The following is a 23,627-nucleotide window of genomic DNA, read 5'->3' on the forward strand; positions in this document are numbered from 1 at the left end:
TCAAATAGCTGCACTCACCCAGCTGTTCATCATACAGACTTAGGTCTTTCCAAAGTGTGTTTTGATAGGTCTTTTCATTTTATTGGGAGTATCCAATCTAGTGTTTGCATATGACTTTTATGCCACTTAACAGAATTGTAATTATTTTTGCTGTCATGTTTACTTACTACTTTAGGAAGCTGCTTTGTTTTTTATATTTCCTTTCCTTGGAGCAAGTAAGTCCTAATGGCTTCAAGTGCATTAGTCGTTACAGCACAGGTTTACAAACACAATTTGAACCAGGCCTACTTGGGTTGTTTTTTCTTTTGCGGGTTCTCTGTCCAGCTGTGCTGTGAAGCAGAAGAACGGCTTGTGTCTCACTGTGACAGCTGCCTGCCTGCAGAAGAGTAACAGATTGCTCATTAGTGCCCTTGGTGCTGTCACAGCTTCCCTGATCTCCTTCAACATCCCCTTGATGCTTCCCATCGTGCTGGGCGGTTAGCAATACTGTCATAGTGCTGGAACTGTAAAAACTGAACAGGGAGAATGTAAGGATTCAGTGCAAGTATGAATTAATTTCCATGCATACTGAAACCTACCATCCTGAAACATGGTCACCTGAGGAAAAATGAGACAGTATCTACTGCAGACTATCAAGGAATTGTTCAGGTGCAAGGAGGGATGATTCCAGAGGCCTTAATATATGTTTGCATGCCACTGTATTTCTGACCTGGTGCCTTCAGTAGCACAGCTCTGGGTCATCTGCAGTGCCCTTGGCCGCTGACTGAGTGAAATCTTCCATTCTGGGCCCAGAATCAAGAAACGTCTCAAGAGACAAAGAGCCATCTTGACCTGCTGTTGGACAGGTTTATTTAGAACAACTTTTATTTCCTGCTAACGAGGGGAAAGCAGCCCCCATCCTGACGTTATTTACATTTCTGAAGACATAATTATTACACAGACAATGGGAGAACCGGGGTGACAGGAAAGGAAATATCTGTATGAGATCACTGGGTTAATAATTTCTTTGAAAACATTTACAGTTGTAACTAGCCATGGTGGAGTCCGCTGGATGGCACATTGAATTAAAACATAGTGACAGCACAATTTGATGCTCAGGGATCTCCTTTAACTCTTGCAGAGCTGTGGCTTCAGTTTGAACACCTCAAAGCTGAGCAGTAACTGTAGCTGAGCTTTTTAAGAGTTCAGTTTTGCTGCCAGGGCTCTGTATCAAGGAGCTAGACAGCAGCAGCCCACAGCGGCATTTCTAATGGGTGGCAGGTGTGTGGATTCACATCTTACCTTATCCCAATCCGAGCTCTGTGTGTGGTTGTGCCGCCAGCATCTATTTAGAGCAGACTGTAATCAATTTACAAAGTTGCCTAAAGGTGCCTTTTGGTGGCCTCATGTTTACTAATCAGGCCCTCAAACGGAATGATGACTTGGCAGAAATTTTGCTACGCTTCGTGATTTGAAAGCCTTAATTAGTAGACAGTATGTCCCCAGGATTACAAGTTTACTGGTTGGTTTAGTCTTTGTATGCAAAGCAGCCTGAGGTTAAACCACGGAGGTATTTTTTTTCTGGTTCAGTACACAGACCACTATTTAGAGTGGGCAGTTAAATGGTAAAGAATGAAGTAAATTAAGTAGTGCATCAGAACTGCGTTCCTTTGAACAGATCTGAGGAGTGTATGCATCAGTTTCTAGCTGCTCGCATCTGGGAATGTCTTGATTGCTGTGAAGGGCTTACTGTACAGTTAGGTCCATGAGCTCTGAGTTATTCTAGAAAGAAGCAGGAGGAAAAGAGAATTATTAGAAAACTTTGTGGGCACGCACAGAAGGTTTTTCATTCTTTGGAGGTTTTTCCTAGCTGACCTTATTTGTGGAAAGGTAACAGAGTTAAGCATGGTAAGAGAAATGCTGAAATGCTGTGCTCTCCCAGCTGAATCTATAGACACAATTTATGTGAAGCTCTGATCTTCCCCTGCTCCCCAGCCTCCTTTTTTTTCAGTATGCACACAGGTCTCTCCACACCCCTTTATACTGTGCTGGCTATGGTTGGACTGGCTTAATGTGTACGGACAGAGGAGCAAGATGAGGTTAGTTCAAACAGGGCAACTGACATTTGTACGAGTGAAGGTATTCCCAAGGATGGACGCCAGTCCCCCAGGGCTGGTGAGATTCAGAGTGTAATTTAAGTTCCAAGTGACCACTTTGAGGACTGAGGGGTACTGAAAACAGTAAGACTTCCTCTCCTATTCAGCACAGGGAAAACCTGAAATGTCTCAGGGACCTAGAGGCAGGTTCTTCTCCTGGAGGAAGACTTTTATCTGCCTTTAGCCTAGCTTAGGCATTCAGGCTTACTGTCTCAGATGGCTTTACAGGCTGCTTTTGGTTGCTGCAAGCCTGTTCCCAGACATCCGTGTGCAGCTTCATAACACTCGTGGTCTTATCTGCTCAGACTAACAGGACTTTAGGTACTTGGCAAATTTGATTGGAAGTTTTTTTTCCTCTTAAATTGCAGCAAGCACCCCTTTTCATGGACAGCAGTGGGAGCTGACTTTGCTGAAGAAGAGTCTTCAAACCACTTGAGCAGTGCAGTAGCAGTGTGTTATGTACAGAATTAAGCAGGGAATGTTACTCACCAGAGCATGGGGAGATGAAAAAGGGAGAAGTATTTACATGAGCTTAGCCAGGGTGCCAGGAAGGCCTTTTAACCGACTGCTGGTGATGTCCTGAGGCCTGTGAAAGAAGAGAACGGTGATGGCGTAATTGAGATTGAGAGATAAATCCTTTTTTTCCTCTACTTGTTTACTGAATTATGGGCTTGAGAAGACAGCACAGTGATGGACTGCTGTGTGGTGCTGGCTGGCTCAGGACAGGCTGTTCCTTATTTGCACCCCACTTGGCCACGTTAGGGAAGGGCTGGGTTCAGCTAGGAGCTTTATTCTTTCCCTGAGTATACCTGAAAGATGATACTTGATCCAGTAGCTTCACATCTGGAAGCCAGACAGCAATAAGGACCTTGTCTTATTCCTGTGGTGAGCAGATAATGAACTGATTCCCACCTACCTTTGATTCTGCAGAATGGCTCCCAGGAAGTCCCTTAGTACCGTCTGTTGGTGGTAGCGGCTGTCCATCAGGATGCTGTCAGACTGGCGCCTTGTCAGAAATTCATGCACCCCTTCTGCTGGGCTGTTCTCACCGCTCCTGTTATGCAAAGATGAGAAACATCTTTGTTTCAGAGATGCTTTTTAGCCTCTCACTCAAAGCATGGCTCAGGCTGAGCAGCACTGCAAGAGAACCTGCTGGGTCTAAGCCTAGGGCCATTCTACTCGGTTTCAGTAAGAAACTGATCAGCTGTATTTCTGCTGTGTTAGAAGAGGGATTGGAGCTGGCTCACATCTGACTAGTTGGTCTCAGTGGCAGTCACTGATCTATCTAGCCAAAGCTACCCAAGTGTTAGTGGAGAGGCTGTTTTCTGTGTTCAAACTAGACCAGGGATAACTGTTCCCTACCACTGAATGATCATCGCAACTATTATTTGCAAATATTATTGCTTGTTGATATTATGCTGAGCTCTCAGCTGATCTGATACTTACAGCCTTAGAGGAAAGGATTAATTTAGGCTGCTTAATGATAGTTGTGATTAGGGGGATCTGAGACAGGGATGCAAGGTGCCCTTTGGGATGTGGGACAGCAGGAGAGATTGCTTCTGTTGCAGTGGAAGGCAGCCATTTCTGCCGCACGCATGGAAGAAACTGCCCAGTGTGAAAATGTTAGCCCTAGGACAGCAAAACGCCGTGGCTTACCCAAGCCGCTTGCCAATGATGGTCTGTAAGAATTTGCGGGCGGAAATCTGCCCCAGGAATTTCCGGTAGTTGTCAGTGAATATGGCATCAGCGTGGCGCTGCATCCTGGGTATGAAAGACAAGCACAGGGTGTGCTCTCAGAGCTAGTGATGAACCTTCTAGGTGAGAAATGGGTGTTTCGGATGTGATACTGCTGATATCGGGAGCAGATAACTATAGCAAATGCCTTTTGGTTTTGGACTGTTAGTTGTTGGAGGGTAAAAAGGATTTGAGGGAGTTCAGTCTTGATGTGGAAGCAGCAAGCAAAATAAAATGTCTGTTAATCCGTTTACCCACACTAAAACAAGTAAGGAGAAGTGCCTGCAAGCTAGAGATGAGGTCAGAGAACCAGTGGAAGGGAGGAGGAGAACCACAGGATGGGAGTGGGCAGCGCTGGGGCTGGGACATTTCTGTGCTTTGCAGCAGCACTGTCACCTCCCGGGAGGGTGACAGGAGCCTCCAGCAGGTCTCTAGCCTGTGGTTAGACCCAGGCTCCCAGAAGGGTACCCTCCACGGTAAGGGAAGCACAAGCCACGAGATCTGGCATGGTCCCAGCCTTCTGCTCTGGTTGCAGGGCTCTGCTGAGTTCCCCTCCTGGAGCCTGGACTTTGTGGTTCTGGTGGGACTGAGTGACCTGCTGGGATGGGGGAAGATTGTAACCAGTGTACCCGTGCTGCAGCGGGGCCGAGGGGTGAGGTACAAACCTTTTCTCAGTGGGTTCTGTTAACAAACCCTCCTCCTCTTGTTCCTCTGCCAAGGGGTTATGGCTCTGCAGCGGGCTGCTGTGCTGTAGCTGGAAGTTCACAGCCTTGCCAGCAACCAGCCCTGGACTGTACCTGCAAGACAAACCCAGGGCATACTACAAGATGTGCTCAATTGCCAGTCGGGGATCAGTCTTCTTGACCACTGCTCCCTCTTCGCTTGCTTTTTCTTTCTCCTTTTGTCATCTCCATCTCATCAGTAATGCAAATGTTGTCCATCGCTCTCCCCAGCTAGAAAGTGTCCTGCCTCAAACATACTTGCCTCTTGCTGAGCTTCCAGCATCCTCAGGCATCCTTGGCAATTCTGGTATCGTTATGCCATGGCTTTGGCACAGGGCTAAAGAATTTTCTATGTGACGTTGCAAATCCACATTATAGAACCCAATGCTCAGTTTTGTATTTCCATCGATTTGTAGTGGTATGAAGTAATATTACAACTTCTAACAGTTGACAAGGAAATGCTTGAAATATTAATAGGCAGCTGTTGAGTTCATGTACTAGAATATCTGCAGTTCTGACTTCAATGCAGGTGGCCTGCCAGCACAAATCAGTGATGGAGCTGGAGGTGCTGCCTGCTCTGAAGATTGTCATATTTCCCTTTATAGAACCCAACATTCAATTATAAAACCAACTGTTTGGGCTGAAATATTCTGTCAGGTGCCTGCCTTCAGAAACCACTCCTAGGCTAGCAATGTACCCAAAAAATTAAGCCAGGACAAAGAACTAGGCTTAGCAATGCACATACGGTTCATCTGGCTTTCAGAAGTGCTGGCAACCTTAATTCGGCACGTGCTTATTTTGCACAAGGTCAGAGAAGAGGTAGGAACCGAGAGCGTGGATAAAACACTCAGCAGCTTACCTGAGAGCTGGGTAGAGAGGAGGGGAGATGGAGCATGAAACTAAATGCAAGAACAGGAGCAGGGCAGCCTTATCCAGCATCTTCCACCCTTTGGAGTCACCTGAAACACAGAGCAGTCTGAGTCAGCGGCAGTGAGGTGCTCCAGGCCAGGAGAAAAGCCCAGGTGGCACCTCTGTATACTTGGTCCCCCTGCTCACTTATCAGCACCAAGGGACTGGGAACATGCCTCCATGTTTGTGGTTATGGAGTTTCCCAATGCAGAGGTATCTTGATGTGGCAGAGTCTTCCTCAGGGTGTGCGGTTCCTGGAGGCAGTGGCTGCGTGTGACCCCTCAGGGAGCTGCTGTCTTCCTTGGGTTGGGAGGCAGGGCTGGTTGGCAGGGTTTCACGCTGTGGGACCCTGTTGTTGACCTGTCCTGCTGCTGTGGTTGAAGGAGAGCTCTGAGGCTGGGGTGAGCCCCAGGGACTGCTGCATGGGCTGCAAAAGCACCTGGGTGCTGGAGGGCAGCAGTTAGCAGGGGCTGCCAAAAGCGACCTTGCTGCCTGCATGGGACCATCTGCAACCAGCCCCTGGGACCTCTCCTGCCCTCCGCTGTCCCGGGGACGTGTACTTGCTCACATGGCTGTACAGCACAGATGCGTGTATAAAAACTGACTGGGGATGTCTTGTGGGCGTCCAGAGCTCAGGGAGAAATAGGAAAGTCCAAATGAAATTCCTGAGCAGAGGGGTAGTACCGGCCCAGAGGTTACCCTGGCAAACCCATTTATCAAAGGCAGCAGTGCTGAGCTTGGTTAGCCATATGAAACACAGACCATTCCTTCAGTCGTCATGCTTGGGTAGAAGAGGGAATGGACCAAAATACATCCCTTTGGGAGAGCTGAACTGCTGCTGTGTTGAGAGGAGCCCCCCCCGTCAGTCAGCGCCTACGCAGCTCTGAGCACTGGCTTTGGTGGGAGGCGAGACAGGCTCGAGCCGTGCGTGTCTGCCCTCCAACAGCCGCTGTGGGGCTTCGTGTCCTGCTGCTGGCTGAAGTGCTGTGAATGATTCAGGACAGAGTCGTCTGAGGTCGCACACCCTCCAGAGCCGAATGCGATGCTTTTGTCATTGGAAGCAAAGGACAGTAGGAGGGTATTTCAGTGAATGCTCTTCCTGAGTTTTGATTGAGAGCAATTGATCTTTTGCTCAAAAAAAGATTCCTTAAGAATATGGATATAAATCTTTAAAATACCAAGTTTCCCCGTTCCCTGTCTTATTTTACACAAGAGAAGAGCAGAAAGACGTTTGATCTCCGTAAGAGGAAAAAAAACCCCTTCCTTCCAAATGTATAACAATACTTTGTTGCAAAAAGAGCAGTTTTCACATGGAAAGCGTTTGGTTGGGCTTCTAATTGCCTAACCGAACTTTCCAAGCAGTGACTTTTACTGACGGTGATGGTAGGAGGGGGCCCTTTCTGATGAAAAACATCAGCAGTGAGCTGTGATTCACTGCTGGGACAGAGCTGCCCACTCTCCTGACTGTAGATCAGGATAGTGAGGGGAAGGCTAATTAAGGACCGGTGGTCTTCAAGGGGGTCCAGCCTTGATACTGTGGAAGTTAACAGAATTAGTGGCAGTGGCAGAAGTGCATGGACAGACAAGGGAAAAGGTGGTGCACTAAGAAATGACATTTCTTATCACAAACTTATTCTCAGCCCTGTCCCTGTTTCCAGCTGCTCATGCTTCCAGCTGGGGGACCAGCAGCTTCCCCACCTGTTCCCCTGGGAGCAGCACTATTGCTCCTAGCTCCAGCAGAGCTTCTTGTGTGGCATCCCTACCTCCCAAGATCTGGTCTCTTAGAGAATCACTCTGGCCCCCCAGAGAGTGGAGGAATGCTCAGAAGAAGCAAAAAAGTGACTGGAAGACTTCCAGGACTTCGTGTTTTAGAGCAAATTTCCTGCTTGCTTTTTTCCTTGTTCATTTGAACTTGAAAAAGCATGCCTGTTTTGTGCCTCTCCCCTAAATATCTCCAAGACAAATCCGAAACCAGGTCTTTCTAGATAGAGGAAATGATCTAAAGCATCTGTCAGGGGGTACCAGGAGACTGTGGCATCACCATCTATAGGAAGTGTCAACCAGGAGATTTAATCAGTACCAGGAAAGCTGCTATGTGAGCTGAGAAGTTCAAGTATCAATGTAAATGAAAACCTAGCCCAACATTGTCTGCTTCCCTTTTTTCTTCCTAGGATACAGCCCTGATTACCACTTTCTTTCTGTATCTGGTTTCTCTTTGAATGCTAGGGTTTTCTCTGGAATAATTTTTTGTTCCTTTGAGATTTATTTTTCTTTCTCGACTCTTAGTTTCTTTGCAATATTTTTTTTTGTTTCTGGCTTTGCCTTTCTTCCCCTGTCTTGCTTTGTCTTCTCTGTCTTCTCCATAACTGGAGTTCACTTCTCATCTTGTTGGGTAATTCATTTCCAAGGGAAAAAGGGAGACAGAAAGTCCTACACCCCTTCCCAGAAGTGTCTGCTATTTCAGAGGAGAAGCTGGGGTGAATTGAAGTGTCACCCTGCATACAGGCAGCTTGACAGCTCTGCAAAACCTTGTCACCTTTGAAATTCTCCTGAGATGAAGGACACCTTACTTTCCATTCTGGCAGCATGTGGAAAATAAATAAATAAATAAATACCCCTTAAGATGAAGAGCTTTTAGCACCATTCCTGCAGATATAAAGCATAACAGCTTCATTCCATCCTATGCAATGCTAACAGCAGCATTGTGAAAATGATGTTGGAGAGACGGGGTAACTATCCCTTACTGTTTCTGAAACCTTAACCTGGTCAGTCTTAAAAATACCACTATGTAGATGAAACGAAGCTTTTAACATGCCTGCTGTTTTATAAAGTTCAGACTTTTGTACTATGAAATACTACATTAGAAAAGCAGAAATCCTTTTAAATGCCTTACCGTTGCATTTCTCCTCACACTTTGGTTTGGCTGAAACACGGTTTTATTGACAGGTGAGTAAAACAGCGTTCGTTTTCCAGGGGAAAGGAACTCTCATCAGTTACAGTAAAAGAGGAAAACTGTGCTACAGCTAGTAACATCTAACATGTTTTTACAAGGCTTATCTATATTACAGTTCTATTGGTTTGCATTTATCCTGTAGTTTGATTATTGTTTCCATCTATACTTGGTACAAAAAAATCTTGTATGGTACAAAGGATATCATACCTGGCAAAGCTAATTACTGATGCCAGTTTTGATTGCATTTCAGTGTATTTTAATTGTTTCCAATTTCCAAGTAGGCGTTATCTTGTTAAATGCACATACAGAAACTTACACTTACCGTTCCCTTAGAAAACAAGCGTTTCCTCGATCGGCTCCTGCCCAGGTGTTTCCTTCCCCTGTTGTGAATACAACTTCTTCCTCTCCAGACCTGCTTTTGTGAGCCCTGCTGGGTTCGTCCCCTCCGTGCAGTGCCTGGGCAGGACCCGGGATGTGTGCTGAGCAGGGAGGACACTCTCGGATCTCCCCCCAGCTGTCCTCTGGCTGCTGGGGAGGTGCAACTCCTCCTTATATACCTGTGGCTCCCTCAGGAATCCTGTGGGCTTCTACACGTCAGAGAATCAATTATCCTCCCGAATTTCAAAGCCTGTGTTTAGCATCCTCTTTTTTTGTGTGTGCAAGGACGAAGGCAGGGAGGTTGCAGGGAGAGGGTTATGCCTGTAGTCGAGCGTCATTTGCATGCCTTCTCTATTGTTCAAAGAATGAAGAGCAAATAATAATGATAATCTGGCAGAGTAAATGACAAATTTGCTTTGCAAGGTAAACTTTCTCTTTGCAATTGCATTTTTTCCTCCTGCTCCACAATGAGAGTGAGTTAACCATTAATACTTCCTCACACTGCCTGCTCAGGAAGATTTGTCTTTTTGCTATTTTCTTTGATTATCAGCCTTTTCCTCCTTCTCCTTTGTTACTCACACCTGCTAGCATTAGCAGGGCAGTTCATGCTTCAGTCCCTCGCAAATAGCACAGCTTCATATCAAGCACACAGAGCAGCTGGAGAGCTCCGCTCCGTTCATGTGCTCTGGAAAAAGGCAAGGGTCTTCCCTGGGGTGCTGCATGCACTGGCAGCTGTTTTCATTCCTGGAACAAGGTATATGAAAGCCCCATTAAAAAGAACACATAGCCTTGGTGCCCAGAAGACCAGGACAGTTCAGAGGAGTTAAAAATGAGGTGCCAGCATGAGCTCCACCTGCAAGATTTTTCATATTGACTTTATAATGCCCAGAATTGATGGGGATCCGTTGGGGCTTGTGTAACTCGTTGCTGGGGAGAAGTTTCAGCAGATGAGATGACACATACCTGCCTGCTGCGGAATACTTTCCCCTTGCACTGGAGGGCTCATCGCAGCTATCGGTGGCAGAGATGGATTGTAGGGAAGGACAAGTGCATCTGGTGTACACGTGGGTACCTGCGTGTGCAGGCAGTCTGAAGCATTCAGGGCTGGTCTGACTCTGCCACTGCCCCTTTGCTTCTTGCTGAGGTGAGAAATCAGCACTGTGATTATGGCTCACTCCTTTATCAAGCAATATCCTCCTTCCACACCGTAGGCTCTCAGTAAGCAATAACCCAACAGTCGGAAAGGCTTGAGTGAGCCTGGCATGCTGAATGACTCTGGTGTTAAATAACAGTCGCTGTATACCTAGACAGATGTACACCGATGCCTTTGGGCTCTCCCAGCTTTGAGTGCTCCAAGGGCTCACGTTCCCTTTGGTATCAAATCAGAACCAGGCCACTCCACAGAGAAATCATGAACAATGATTGAATGGACCAAAGCAGGAGCTTGAGCTGACCAGGGGCCTTGCAGTGGAATCCAGAAACAGAACAACAATGTGAAAAGAAGCAAGAACTACCGCCTTCTTCCAGTTGTAAAAAGAAACAGCACTAGCCTGTTCATGGGGAGAGGATCTGCTGTGCAAATCAGGAAGGTACATCATTTGTATCATCTACTCATGAACGCTGGAGAAGCAGATTTTTGGGTAGCACAGAGCAGGTTTTCCAAAATCCATGTACTGGTTCACACAGCTGCACACTGTCTCTGCAAACTGGAAAGGGATTTTTGTTTGCTTTTTTGAAACAATCTGCTCATGTTCTCTCATGTGTGAGGCTGGTTGCACCAATTTTTCAGCATGACATTTTTCTTCCACTGTCTTGGTGCTACACTGGCTGAACAGATGAATCAGACCATGTTGTTAAACTAGTTGAGAGCCAACACTATATCAAGGTAATTTCATTCTACAGTGTGGTTTTGAGATAATTCTCTATCCGCCTGGCCCTTTGCCTTACACAGAGCTGCTGTAAGATACGGGGCAGTATCTCTCAGATCAAGGAGAATCAGTCTGTAATTGACTTGTTTATAGCTGCCTGCTGCCTAGCTTGGATTAGGAGGGCTGTGATCTGTGTTCATATCTCAAGTGGGCTGCTTTCAAAGAAGGGTCTCTAAAGCTTCATCGTCCTCAGGGTTTCTTTGCACTGCCTGGATTGGGTTTCTGTCATTCACAGCTGGATCCAGCAAGGCTCACACAACAACAAGCTGTCTTCATGACTTCAGATTAATTATGAGAGGCAGCAGAAATTTCTAAAAAACCCTCCAAGCTCTGTTGGGTGTATCCAGCTTAGGAGTTCTGAAATAGAGCAGCTTTTCTGTCCTTGGGATTTCCTGTCCCAGCTTTAGTCAAAACCTTCATGTCTTCATAGGACCCAGAAGGGTCATTTGTGGAGCTCCTCTACCAGACTCTTTGAGCTCTCCTTCTGGCTACCGAGGCTACTTCTGCTGCAGCAGAAATGGCTGTGATCCCTGCTACTGCCAGCAGTTAGCCTCAGCTTGAGTCCCACGATGGATGCTCTGGCTGCTAACATCTCTGAATGAAGATGCCACAGACTGTGACAGGATCCAGTGTTGTTTGGAGCCAGTTTTGCATCCATCTGTGTTGTGTTGCAGTGCATCTTTGGAGCTGGAAACTATGGTCTTTGTTCTCGTGGTCATTTTTTTTTAGTAGAGTAGTCACACAGGTGGAGCTGGTACGCCCTGCATGCTCTTGCTTCAGTTCTGCACTCCACAGCCTGAGAGCTGCTCTGTGCTTATCAGTGGCATTGATTTTAGGGGTAATATCAGTAATAATTCGGCATAACATGCTTTTGCAAAATGAATGGCTTTTTCTCTTCAAAATGTAGAATCATAGAATATCTCAGGTTGGAAGGGGCCCATAAAAATCTCTTGGTTTGTCGCTAGAACCTTCCCAGTTCCTCCCCACCTCTCGCTACCACAGCTAGTGGTGTCAACATCCATCGGCTCCCAAACCAGAGGTATGTAACCCTCAAATTACCTCCCACAGATCATCGCTTCAGGTTAGCACCGCACCATGGGTAACTGTCTATTTGCCCTCTAAACCCAAGCCTACACCAGTGCAAGCCTGATGGAGCCTACAGCCAGGTATGAGCTGCCACAGGTCCTTCTGCAGCTGGAACTGCCCGGCTTTGGAGCCACATCCATGTGGACCCAACCTCCCTAGGGTCCTTGGGTGAAGCACATGCCAGCTACTTTTATTCAGTGCCAATCCTTCACTGACAAAGGACACAGTGTTAGGATCCTGCAGTAATTTCCCAGATATTGATTTCCTCTTAGCTTTACCTCCTCCGGTCTCCATGCCATGCTTTAAAAAATTGCCCCTGTCTATTCCAGGTGCACAACATACAGCTTCAGATAAGCTGAGCAGCATGTGAAATGGTCCTGCTCACCTTGTGAGGTTGAAACTAATGACAGTAAGAGCTCAGCAAATGGCAAAAAAAACCCCATCCTGTATTCTCAGCTATCAAAAGCTTTTCTGCGCTTCTCAAAAATGGCACAGACAGTGGATGTTGGTCCCCAGCTTCTCCAAACTCCACCACTCCTGAGAGAGCCCCACACAACTGTTCTCACTGGTTTTCGTTTACTTGAGAGATGTGGTGGTGACTAACATCACATATGTCCTAATGGTAAATTAAACAGAACTGCCTAAGGTTATATTTTTTGCATAGGTTTGCCATCTTAGAGGTAGGATGGGACATATTTTGCTTCAAATGTCTTATCCCAAGTGGCAAAACTAAGGCACGTTATAATTAAGTTGATCATCAGTCATTTGCGTTGTCCATTACTGGTGCATACAAAGTAACTGCATTCCTAAGTTCTTTGCAAAAATGCAGTCATTTCTGTGGAAGGCAAGCAAACAAAAATGAGATGAGAAAGATGAGATTTGGCCAGTGTTGCCAGTTTAAAGAAGAAGCAGAGGACCCAAAATTTGAACCCAGCAGGTGTGGGGAGGCTTGCCATTAGAAAATCATATAGACTTGGTTTCTCCACCTTGGAAGGATAAAGTGCTGGGATTTGGATCTTCAGATCCTTCTGGCTCAATTCTTTGAACATCAATAGATTTCCTGGAGATAATTTTCCCTTGAGGAATCCAGGTTGGTAGGAAGGTGAATACAGACATTTATCAAAATAATCTGAAGGAAGGAGTCCCTCTGGATGAGAGCACAGTTTGCACTATAAGAATGAGCCTGAAGCAAGGGATCAGATTAAAACAGACAAAATAAATCAGTAATTCAAAATGTGCAAGAAGAGCTATCAGAAAGGACTGTCTCATAGTGTTAAAAGCCTGCTTGAAAAGCCTACTTAATCTTCAAATGTTAACGTATCACTGAGACTACAATAGAACAAATGACAGTGGCCTGCATGATGTGTATCTGTCAGGAGCCTGATGAGCTCTGTGGGTGAGATCCATTTATAGAGCCCATACCTGTCTGGCTCTGTTTATTTCCTAGCAGAGCTGCTGGAGCATTTCAGCATCGTGCAGGTGAACTGCCAAGAGTTTCAGCCAGACGTCATCATGTTACACTCAGCTGTAGGCTTGAGAGTTACTTGTTCCTGAATTTCTGGCTCTCTAAATACCATCTCCTTCTCCCAAGCCCAGCAGACAGAGCTCAGATGCCAGCAGTGAACCTCAGTAATTAAGGAGTTCGTCTTTGCTCTTGCCACTCTCATTTCAGTTAGTAAAGGAGCCTCGGCTAGAAGGTTGCACAGCATATTATAGCCAGAATCAATGAACAATGAGAGCCGGCTTCAACCCTCACCCCGCCACCAACTAGCAGTGACCAGGTCCTTCAGCTGCCAATTCCTGGGTGCTGGTGCCCCACTTGAGGATTCTACTCCTGATTTTTGGAAGCACTGAGACCTTTATACTCTGGGAGGGAAAGGCAGTGTAGGAAGGGGTCTGTGAACGCCCGCCCTCTACTCAAAGGGCTCTAGTGACTACCTCAATGACATCCCTTCCCATCAGGGCAGGCTGGGTGTTGGTCTATTTTCTGTGACTTGGTTTCCCATCAGAATCCAAATGCTGCTATTACTGCTTTGTAATAGCAAAGTGCTTTGAAGGCTTCTGATAAAAAAAACAGCATTTGAGTAAAATGTGTTACTGCTATTGAGAAGGTAAAATGTAATTTATGGAGAGGGATGAGGAAGGCCACATTTCCAGTAAGGGTTGAAAAATGAAAGCAGTTGTTACTATTTTTTTCCTGGCTGAATAATAATATGCAACCTGAGCATGAAAAGACCTTGGTGCACAAGGATGTTGTACATGTACAATGAGTGGTAATAAATGGGTCTCACTGAAAAGACATGCAGGAAATATTGCTTTGCAAACCAAAGAAGAAATGTAGAAAGAACTAAAAAGCTAAGGATGGTTTGGAGAAAGAGTTCATGCCCGAGCTCTGACTCTACTTAGAACTGAGTGCTGACAAAATTGCCATTTCCACTTGTTGAATCAATTTTAGCTTTGAAACCCAGTCACATCTTGCAGGCTTTGGAAAAATCTTCCCTGTTTTTATAAAGAACTTCCTTTTTTATCGTTTCACAATCAGCTGAAACAAATGGGTCAGTGTGGTGCTGGTGAAAGGCACGCAGCCAAAGCGGGCTAATGGCACCACCTGCTTGTGGTTCAAAGGCTGAGTGTCTCTGCGCAGAGCCAGGCGTTACTGTGCAAGTGTTTGATGGTCTCGGGGCAGGACAGCAGTAAAGGGAATGGGTAGGAGCTGTATAAAAGCCGCAATTTCACCTACCTACTTCTGCTTAGAATAAGTAGTGCCGTTTCTGCTGGGGGAGACGAGGAGAAGGAAAGAAAACGTACGGTATTGGTTGCAATCTAAGTGTGTATTTTCCCCTTTGCCTGCAAACTTCAAACCACAAGGATGAGAGCTCATGAGAAGGTGTGACGGCAGCACCACCAAATTTAGTGCACTGGTAGTATTGGGAAGAATTTAATCTGTTCGATTAACCCATGCTGATAGGATCTCTCCTGACATTCACATGAATTATTTCTCCCTTCTCAGTGTTTTTGTGTCCTAAATAGTCAGTGTTTGGGAGTTGAAAGGGCAGAATTTACCGCCTTGCCTGAGCTCTGCATTTATTCCACTGCTGGTACAGCCACTCACCAGGGGCAGTGAAAGCTCTGGTAATCATTTAAGAGTGATTTTTTTTTCTTGGGATTTTTATGCTAAAAGAATTTCTTTGTACAAGTGTCTCTGGCCTCTGCAACTCACAGCCGTGCAAATTCTCCAGTTGTCTGTAAAGTCTTCCGCACTACAAAAGATGAAAGGTTTTTAATCCAATTGCTCAAAACCTTTGAAATTGTTTTCATTAATACCCATTTAATTCAAATGCTTGGTAACAGCCTAGAAAATCCTTTTATTACAAATGCCATACCTTCCTCTGTCAGTAGATAAGCAACCGATTAGGTTTTCCCCAGATTATTTAGGCTCTCTGATAATACAGCTCTGCAGCAAAACCTGGCGCTACTGATATTTTAGGGTTAAGAAAAGGGCAAAACAAATCAGATTCTTTAAATACCGCAAGCAAGGAAAACAGAGCACAAGCCATTTTTCCCTTTGTAAGTCATCTTATCAAGACATCTTCATTTCAGAGCTGGATACTGAATCAGGACATTAAAAATAAACAAAAAATCCCCTGCAAGAGCAGAGCCAGAAGCACACGTCTTTTAATTGTTGCGGCCAGGGCACATCAAGGGAGCTGATCAAAACCTCTCAGATAAAGAGAAGCCTGCCAGGACTGCAAGGCCACACTATTGATGGTGAGGATTAAAATGCTAGCACAGATTTAGGGGGCGAGTGCATTAACCCTGAGGCCTAAAGGCCTGGGGGGCTTCGCTGCCCGAGGGGCCAACCCAGGCCTGGCCCTGGGCACCCACCGGGGGGTGGCACCCACCGGGGCCCGCAGGTGGGGCGGGGCCCGCACCAGCGAGAAGCCGAGTGGCTTCAGGGGCCTTTCGGCAGGAACCCGGCGGCTGGGCCCCACCGGCCTGCAGGCCGCCCTTAGCAACGCAGCGCCCCGGGCGGTTGCTAGGGGCGGGGCGGGGTGCACTTCCTGCCGGGCGGCAATCACTTCCGGGGCGGCGCGGCCTAGCCGAGAGGGGCGGTGAGCGGGCCGGGCTACCGCGAGGGGCTGGCTGGGGGGGTTCCCGGGGGGGTCGGGGGCAGCAGGAGGGGTCCGGAGCGGTGCGGGGATCCGCTGGAAGGGGCCGTGTTGGGAGGGGTGCGGCGGTGGCCTCAGCACCGCCCCGGCCCCCCGGGAAGCGGGTGGGAGGGCCTGGGGCGCAGGGGAGCCTCGCCGGCTCCCTGAGGGCCCGCTCGGCCTGCTGCAGCCAGGGCTGGCGGCCGCTGCAGGCGGGAGGAAACGGTGCAGATCTGCCCTCTCCGGAAAGGAGGAGGAGCTCTGGGTGTCCCCTGCTCTGGGGCTGCACGGCTGCTTCTCCTTACAACCCCTGGGCACGGCTGGGACCCGGCTGCGTGGCGCCGGGCCTGTAAGCCTGCAGGTGGGCTCCTCGGCCTCATTAATGGTCATGTTTTCAGCGGTGCCAAGCACACGCAGATCCTCCTGAAGCCAATAGGAATTGGCCAGTCTCCATCCCAGCACCTGCTAAGTTATTTCAGAAATCTAGTGTGAGGATTTTTTTGCCTCATCCTTTGACAGAAGCGTTCATGTTCTGCACCAATACTGGTGCTCTTTATTTCCACCCCAAGAGGAAGCTCATACATATTACTTGAAGTGCTCCTGTGGCTTTGTCCTAAGCTAATTATTTATATAGTGCTATGTATGTATCATGCTTGAAGATGCCAGCTGAGAAGCACAGGACAGCAAAAAGAAAGGTTTGTGCCTCTCCTAGCTCAGTTGAGATGGCTAATTTATGGCCCTGATCCTGCACATTTATCATGTATATATATTATGGGTGACAGCCGCATCCTCTTCCAGTGGTGTCACCAAGCAAAAGCATGAGCCTGGAGCCCTGAGTAGCCCCTCGCTGGTGCTGTGGTACAGCTCTGGCTTTGCTACAAGTCCTTTTGTGTGGGAGTAGCTAGTTTGCTGTGAAACCTGAATGGAGGCAAGACTGACTGTTTTTAAACATAGTCAAAATCGACTCCTGTAGTGCACTGCAAGTGTTTGTGACCTGTTTCTGTTGCTCTGTTCCAGTGAGGTGGCCAGGCTTGTGGGGAGAGGCAGTACCTGCTGTTAGACCAAATGAGTAAGGTGGAGGGGGAGCTTCCTCTCAGGATCTGAAATAGGAGTACTGATCTTTAAATGCAATTTAAGAACAATTACTTTAAGTGTTGCCATGCTAATAGGTGAGGCAGTCTGAGGAAAAAGATGGTCAATAACCTGTGGAGAAGATGTTAGCCAAGGAAGAGGTGGTGATGCTGTTAGCTTCTCATGAACAGAGAGGAAGACTCCATTATCATCCAGGGACCTGCGGGATTAGCTGCAAGGCAGAGTGTAAGGGGGTAGTGCTCTTGGTGAGAAAACTCAATTTCCAAGTTTTGTGCTCGGTGCGGAAGGCTGTGTGCCTGATGTTGAGCCCTGGTTCCTCAGTGTTCCACTTCAGCCTGCTCATTTGTGTAAGGTTTAACCTTCTTGCCTGTGCAGGTTTGGGCATTGTGTTAACCACTGGAGTTTTTTAAAACAGGGAGGAATTTTGCTAATAGTCATTCAGCTCCACTGATAGCTAGAAAACTAATGCTCCAAAAGTGGTTGCCTGCTGTGGCTGTTGTGCCAGCAAGGATGCTCTACTATGACTAGTTGGTGCATAATGTCAGGTCTTGTCTGAGCATATTTCATGGGGCAACATTTAAAATGGTAGTGGCAGCTGCTGACAGCCTGTGTGAGAGTTCTTGATGCTGGTCATGTCACCTGGGATTTGTTAGACCATTGCTAATACCCTCAAGGGAAGTGAAGTAGAAAAAGGGAAAGGAGAGGAGACTTGTGGGAGATGAGGATGGAGATTTTTTGCTTTCATTTTATTGGTTTCCTTTTCTAGTTTATTTTTGTGTGTTGTATTTCAGGTGAATGAATCGGGATTATCAGTTCTGCGAAAAACTCCAGGTGAGGAATGAAGCCACATCCCCTCCTGCTCTGTTTGAGGAAGGGCGTGGGCAAGAATAATGTTTTCAAAAGATATGCCTTTAAATTAAGTTGAGATGAAATGAAACTCAAGAGTGAAGTTTCGTGTGATTCTGTTTCTTGCTGAGGAACTGCTGCCTTAGTGGATTGGGGGAGAGGGTGTTTAAACCTTGTAAGCAGTTAGGGATGACCCACATTTATGCATGGTTTGTGGACACCATTGTATGTCCAGTACAGCCTTTGGGTCTGTGTTGGGACTTGCTGAGTCTGAGTGGCCCAGTGTGTATTTGACCTTCATGTACAGGTCCCATGCAGCCTTTGCTTTTTGAATTGTAATTGGAATACAAAAAAAATTCTTTCACTGAAGTACAGACCCAGAAGGGACCACGAGAGGTCACCTATTCTTATCACCTGATTCAAAGGCAGGATTATATATACTCACACCCCATCCCAGGCGAACACTTATCTGATACGCTCTTCTGAATCACCAGTAACAGGGATTCTACAGTCTGTGCATTCCAGTGCCTGGCAGTCCGTGCAGTTGGGAATTTTTTCCTGTCTTTTAAAATTCATAATAATATCCTGTATTTCAGGTGAATTAAAAAAACCCACTATTACTATTTCTTGTAATTTATATACCACTCCTTTTAGTATGCCCCCAAATGAGATTTGCCTCTTAGGCGCTGGCATTGAATTGTTGGTTGATTCTCAAATTGATCAACTATAACTTTACTGAAATTATACTCTTTAAGTTTTCTGTCCTGAAATGGGTCACATCTGCAGGTTGTAGAAATCTCCTCCTAGCCTGAGAAATACAGAGCCTGCTTTGGAGGTAATTTTTAGGAGGCAGATTACTACCATTCAGCTGAAACATGCATGCAGCACACACTCACGCCCAAGCTTCAGTAATACAGAGAATTGTGAGTATCAGTAAGTAGTGCTGATTTAGTAAGTACACACCAGGCTCACACAGGTCTGGAAAACTGAGTAAGACACTAATCACAACTGAGTTCTGATGGCATCTCAGACTAATTAAATTTCCCTTTTGGGACCTTCTGTGGCGTACTCCAGCAATTCTGGCAGGAGAGTTCTCTGTTGTGGAAAGCCATTAGTCATTCATAGAATGAATTGACAACTCCATTAGCGAAAGATAAAGGAAGAAAGGATGGTCTCGGCTGAGAAGCTAGCCTGGGACCCAGGAGATCAGTATCTAACTGTGCCACAAACTACCTGTGTGACCGTTGCAAGGTATATGTGCTTAATGTAACTAGCCACTAAAGCCACGCTTAACTTCAAACACGTAACTCATTCCTCTGTCTTCAACAGATCTGCCTTCTGTGTGCTTTACCTAAGTAGCAGTTGGTTTTGTACGCCATCTAAAACAACCAGGCTGTGACCACATATAAAATGTAAGTGAAAGTGAATAATAGTAATCTTGCATGGTTGATTGACTTCAGGGAGAAGTATATTCTTGCTTATTAAGTTTTGCCCTTATTGTTTCATGAATATTGTTCATCTTTTTCCCCCTCACCTGCAAATGGACTAATACTAATGCTTGAGTAATATTTTCATAGGCAGGTAGTAAAAGACAAGCATCCAAATAAAATGCAACTTTCATTTCCCTCTTTTGTTACTGGTTCTGTAGATCAAGGGTATCTTCAAAAAACCTGCATGAGGTAGTCTCATTTTTTGATAATGGAAAGTGAATACCAGAAAGCATGATGCAAATAATTGCGCTTTTTTCCCCCCTTCTTGTAGTAACTAGTCTTCTTGAGAGCGTTAGAGAAGAAGGGTGCACTCACGATGGCTGCTGAGCTGGATTTCTCCCCACCTGAAATCCCTGAGCCTACATTCATGGAGAATGTTCTACGCTACGGACTCTTCTTTGGAGCCATTTTCCAGCTTGTCTGTGTGCTAGCCATAATCCTGCCAGTTTCAAAGTCCCATAAAACAGTAAGCAGTGTTCTTTAATATTGCTAGAGATGGGTAGAGTCATAGAAGTTAGGATGGGCGGTAACTCTGAGTAGCTAATGGAGACACAGTGGTTTTCCCCTGGGATTACGGTTTCATTGTTCACTCTCTTTCCTTCCTTCTAGCTTTCCCACCTTCAGCTTTTGTCTTGTGATTTATCCTTGGATTAGAAAGTCAGGAACAAATACCTGAGCCAGGGTCTGTCAGAATATCAGTGAAAAAAGTGACCTGAAGCACCGGCAAGATGTGCTAAATGTGCACACTGGTCCTGACTGTACATGAGAAGGCTTTAGTCCCATATTGTCATCCTGCTGTTGATTTGCTTTATTAATTGCCAGGCAGGGTGTCCCCTTTGCAGGACCTGCCTTTCAGGAAACGACTTTGGGCTCTAGTTTATGTGTGATTTTTGGAAACAAGATACAGGTGAAATTCCTAGTATTTTCTAACATGAGGGAGGCAGTTTTCTGTACTGACACGCAATCCTGTGCCAGCAAGTGGAGGGTCCTTTGATGCAGTTAGTACAGGAGAGAGTTGAAGTGAAAGGTTGCGGTGAGCTACAGGGCTCCGATTCCTCTGGACCGGGCCACAGTGGGATGACCTGGCTCAGCCTGGCTTTTCTGATAAGAGTTCCACATGCTTGATGATGCCTGTCGTGCTGGGGACAGATATTTTCAGTGTTGGTGATCAAGCTGCAGGTTTGGTGGTTTGATACAGATTTTGTATAAATATGTATGGTATATTTTCAGTAATACCTCAGCATGGGAAGTTTTGGTTTCAGGCTGTCTTTATTGCCATGTTTGTTCCCTAGGAAGCATGGAAATTTTCAGCCTGTCTGGGGAAGGGAATGTCTGTGGATGAGGTACAGTGTGAGGGATACATAGAGTTCATGACCCAACTTTTTCACCTTTAACTGCTGGTGTGATGTGAAGTTGCGTTGATGTACTGGATTAAAGACACTGCCCCGACATGGGCACATGCTCCTTCCTGCTAGTCCTGCCACCAAAGCTGCAGTTCCCAGCAAGGAGATGAAGGCTGCCGGTCACGATGCAGTGACATTGCAAGTCTCACGCCATTATTCTGCAGCCACCAGCACCTGTCTGCCAGAGGCCGTGGTTTCCCCTGAGAATTTTTTTGAGAAATACTGAGTAGCCTGGTTCTTGAAAGCTGAAAAGAATGAAAGTTTTAGTTGTAAGTGAGAAACTGAAGACCAGGCCCCCAGTTAAAACAGTAAAGCTCGAGGACCTGTCACTGTTCAAGTTTGCAAGCACACTTTGATGTTTGCATGCTCTACTTGTTATTTTCTCTGTATCTATACTGTCCTCTTGAGCCACTGTCCATATGACTAATTTACAAGACCGTAAATGCCAGAAGCTACCCCTCCAGATCTTGGGAATGATGCTTGAGTCTGGGTAGGGTTTTGAGGAGCCTCCGTCTTGGAGACTTCATGCTTTGAAGTCTACCTTGGTTTGAACATTAGAAGGCAGCAGTGTTCACTTTCCAGCAGCAGTGCACTGCATCCCTGACTAATAACTGCCTGTTGCTCCATTTCTCCCGAGCCTGCCAGCTCCCCGTGCGCCGACTGCAGCCTTTGGAAAGTCAGCCAAGTCTCCTTCCTTGGAAAGCCACACAGATGTGAACTGTAATAGCCCAGTAACTTGAGAGACGTTTGAACCAAGCTCTTTGATTAAAAGGATACTGTCAGATGCTCGCCTCCCCCTCCATTATCTGGAGTTCTGTCTTGGAAGCTTGAAACTAGCACGTCTTGCTCAGCCATTTTTTGTGTGTCCTTTTCCAGTTGGCACACTCTGACTGATAGAAACCAAGATGCTAAAGCAATATTTATACTCAAATGCATTTAATGAAAGGAGGCAATCTGCATGTGTGCACTTTCTCAGATGAGACTGGCGCTGTTCCCTTCTGTTTTTACAAGATAACTAGACTTTATTTCCCATGGCTGAAATATTATCTGTCATCTCCCCTGAAGGAAACAAGCAGCATATCTAAGCATTCCTTGTTAGTCCAGGTGAAGAAAGCTTTGCCTGCAATTCCCTCCCTGGATTTTAGGCTTCATTTAGAGGCTCTGAACTTTACATTCTTACTACTGTTTTGGGGAATATTTTTTCTCTTGCACATGATGATGATTAACGCTTTGCAGAAATACCTGCTGAAAGTTTCCATGCACACTGGTGATTATATGGTATCTTCTCCTTTTCCTAATTTGAATAGTTTTCATTTAGTGTTGGTTTTCTTCTTGCCTTTAAAGTTGGTTTTGTTTTTCTTCTCCAAAGCCTGTTTTAGACTCTTAAGCTTTTAACGGCTTCTCTGGTAACAAGCTGTTTCTGTGCATAAACTCACACTCATCAAAAAGCACATGCAGAAGAAGTAGAGATGGTACCGCTTGAGTCTCATTAAATGTGGACTCAGTTTGATATAGATGTGTTCCAACAGAGATACCCAGCACTTGCTTCCTTTAGCTTTATACTCAGATTCTCAAAGTGAGCTGTCAGCAAATTGTAAAAAAAAGTTACTGACTGTTTCTTAATTGATTCTTGTAGGACTCGGACAGTTTTGAGCCTAAGAATTCAGAGACAGTGAAGAAGCCAAAGGCAACTGCTCCACAGATAAGCAAGAAACCCAAGAAGGAAACCAAAAAGAAACGATAAAGGCATGAGTGATGAGCCTCAAAAGACAGAACAGTCATCTGTAATCATGCTTCCTCAGAGGTGACATCAAAGGCAACTATCTATATTAAATGGTTTTCTGGCATTGCCATGTTTTACCTTTTGTGGACAAGGGAGAAGGAACTTGTAAGAGTGGAAGGGGTGGGGTTCTGCCATAGATTTCTTACAAGCAAAGAGGACTTCACATATCCAGGACTTAATTTGACATAATTAATGTGTCAGTCACCATTAAAGTGACTTCTGTCATTTCTGACAGGCGGAGAGGCCTGTTGTCCTAGCTCCTCCATGCTGGCTAGGATTGGTAGGAAAGTCCCTGTGGAAGGTGGAGCATGGGTTTGCTACTTTGGATACCGGTTTGTGTTGTATTTTTTGAAGGCGGAGGGATCAAATGGGTCAAGGATACCACACTACACAGCTTTGTATTCATCTCTGTTGTCATCTAGTCTGAAATACATAGCTGCATTTTATGGCTTAATAATAATGTCTTTGTCATATTCTTTAATTCTTCGGGTAATAACTCATCACATACCAGACTGCTGTAGATGAAAGCTTTCATTTCCCCAGCGTCGCTGCCTCTTTCTTATTCCCCACCCATGCACTTTCCCATTTCTATTCCCACCCTTGAAAGTGAGTATGTTTCAGGGATTTGAGGCTGTGGCAGGGACTGCAATGACTACAAGAATCAGGGAACGGTTTGGTTCTAGATGGTACAGAATTCAGTGCCTGTGCTAATGGGGTGTTCTTGGAAACTTGGGAAGACCAGGTACTGCATGTTGGAGAAAAGCTGCTCTGAGGCAGAGTCTCGGAGTGCTGTGTTGGTCATGTATGACAGCACTGCCTGGCTGTACGAACCCTCCTGTCAGCTGGACGAGTCCCAGCCGTGCGCTCCGTTTCGACACAGCTGGGGTTTGCTGCATTTGCAAACAGCCTCCCAACCTTACCTGCTATAGCTGCTGCATCTCCTCTTGCTGAATTCTTCCTGGAGTTAAATAGGATCTCAGCCTGAGGAGATGTGGTATTTTAAGATTCAAGGGGTGGCAG

The 23,627-nt window shown here is 46.1% G+C and overlaps 2 protein-coding genes across 8 annotated transcripts; one reads left to right on the forward strand and one right to left on the reverse strand.

Moving 5' to 3' along the window:
- Nucleotides 1-712: 712 nt before the first annotated feature.
- Nucleotides 713-15,611, reverse strand: GHRH (growth hormone releasing hormone). 2 transcript variants are annotated; one of them, XM_080406045.1, is made up of 6 exons: nucleotides 8,776-15,611; nucleotides 5,451-5,550; nucleotides 4,535-4,666; nucleotides 3,792-3,896; nucleotides 3,052-3,189; nucleotides 713-2,721 (listed from the first exon to the last, which is right to left on the reverse strand). In XM_080406045.1, exons 2-6 carry the CDS (start codon nucleotides 5,528-5,530, stop codon nucleotides 2,658-2,660), a joined length of 519 nt encoding a protein of 172 aa, XP_080262171.1. In that variant the 5' UTR covers nucleotides 5,531-5,550; nucleotides 8,776-15,611; the 3' UTR covers nucleotides 713-2,657. The 2 variants fall into 2 exon arrangements, with proteins under 2 accessions (XP_080262171.1, XP_080262172.1); XM_080406046.1 differs by having other exon boundaries at nucleotides 713-1,761; nucleotides 2,625-2,721; nucleotides 5,451-15,611.
- A 274-nt stretch (nucleotides 15,612-15,885) lies between these two features.
- Nucleotides 15,886-22,671, forward strand: MANBAL (mannosidase beta like). Of its 6 annotated transcripts, none has more exons than XM_080406051.1 (5): nucleotides 15,886-15,957; nucleotides 17,877-17,916; nucleotides 19,261-19,343; nucleotides 19,693-19,887; nucleotides 22,461-22,671. In XM_080406051.1, the coding sequence occupies exons 4-5, from the start codon at nucleotides 19,738-19,740 to the stop codon at nucleotides 22,566-22,568; spliced, it is 258 nt and encodes an 85-aa protein (XP_080262177.1). In that variant the 5' UTR covers nucleotides 15,886-15,957; nucleotides 17,877-17,916; nucleotides 19,261-19,343; nucleotides 19,693-19,737; the 3' UTR covers nucleotides 22,569-22,671. The 6 variants fall into 6 exon arrangements, with proteins under 6 accessions (XP_080262177.1, XP_080262180.1, XP_080262182.1 ...); XM_080406053.1 differs by lacking the exon at nucleotides 15,886-15,957 and adding an exon at nucleotides 16,037-16,354; XM_080406052.1 differs by lacking the exon at nucleotides 15,886-15,957 and adding an exon at nucleotides 16,368-16,688.
- Nucleotides 22,672-23,627: the final 956 nt, after the last annotated feature.

This window comes from Falco punctatus, assembly GCF_963210335.1.
Source record: "Falco punctatus genome assembly, chromosome: 10".
In the NCBI taxonomy this organism is placed as follows: domain Eukaryota; kingdom Metazoa; phylum Chordata; class Aves; order Falconiformes; family Falconidae; genus Falco; species Falco punctatus.